General features: G+C 53.5%; 1 protein-coding gene across 1 annotated transcript in view; it reads left to right on the top strand.

Annotated features, from left to right (window-relative positions):
- ABHD16B (abhydrolase domain containing 16B) overlaps positions 1 to 175 on the top strand; it is a 1347-nt gene extending 1172 nt beyond the window's left edge. Inside the window, exon 1 of the mRNA XM_054046482.1 lies at positions 1 to 175. This exon is cut by the window's left edge and continues 1172 nt beyond it. Coding sequence (XP_053902457.1) covers positions 1 to 175 — 175 coding nt within the window.
- Positions 176 to 941: the final 766 nt, after the last annotated feature.

A 941-nucleotide genomic window follows, 5' to 3' on the forward strand; every position in this document is an offset into this window, starting at 1 on the left:
CAAATCCCGTCTCGGAAGTGAAGACAGCTTCCCCTGGAGGGTCGGGAAGGACGTGACCCCCAGGAGAAGGCAGCAGCTGGCCTTGTTTCTGGCCAGGAAGCACATGAAGAATGTGAAGGCCACACACTGGTCTCTCTTACTGCCCAATGAGTTCCAGATGCCCTGGAAGCTGTAGGTGGGGAGTGGTGGGGAGATTATCCCAGGAGAGAGAAAGAGGCAGAGGCCAGGACTTAACAAGACGGGTTTCCCTCTTCAATATGCTCATTGTGTGCGTTTCCAATCATTCCCAGCTGAGCGCCCAGTAAAGGTGAAGTGACAAGCTCTGCAGGCTTCGAGGGGCTTTATTTCACCTAGGGGGGAGTGGATGGATTCAAAATAAAGTGGGTCAAAGATTACACGACATGGAAAATGATGAGCAAATAGTAGCGGGTCTCTAGGAACGTGTCACAGGCCGGGGAGGAGAAGCTGACTGGTTTTTCATCCCGTCCACCTACCCACCTTGTCCACCTCCCGCCCTCTCAGCTGCTGCCCTGCGGCAGGGCGTTGTTGAGCATGGAGCTGTGACTCATAGACCCGAGAGGTGGGATTGTGACATCACTATACTAAGTAGTGGGACAGCAGTGGTGAATTACCCCACCCACTCTGTCGTCCATCTGCCATTCCCCTGCTTGTCCCTTCTCCCAGTGGGCATGTGGGCTCCTGGGAGTGGGACAGCAGAGATACATCATCATCCCGCCTTTCTTCTTCTCCCCGCCTGCTCATCTGCATGCTGCAATCTCATCGGGTGAGTCAACAGACAGTGTAGGCGGATCAGCTCTGGCTCTTAGACATAGATCACAAGGTGTGAGGGGTCTACGCTGTATGGGACGCCCATTGTGGTTGGAATATTTCGCAGCTAATTGTCACATTGCATTTGAAGCACCAGATTTTGTATAAGCCGG

This window comes from Malaclemys terrapin, chromosome 12, assembly GCF_027887155.1.
Source record: "Malaclemys terrapin pileata isolate rMalTer1 chromosome 12, rMalTer1.hap1, whole genome shotgun sequence".
NCBI classification, from domain to species: domain Eukaryota; kingdom Metazoa; phylum Chordata; order Testudines; family Emydidae; genus Malaclemys; species Malaclemys terrapin.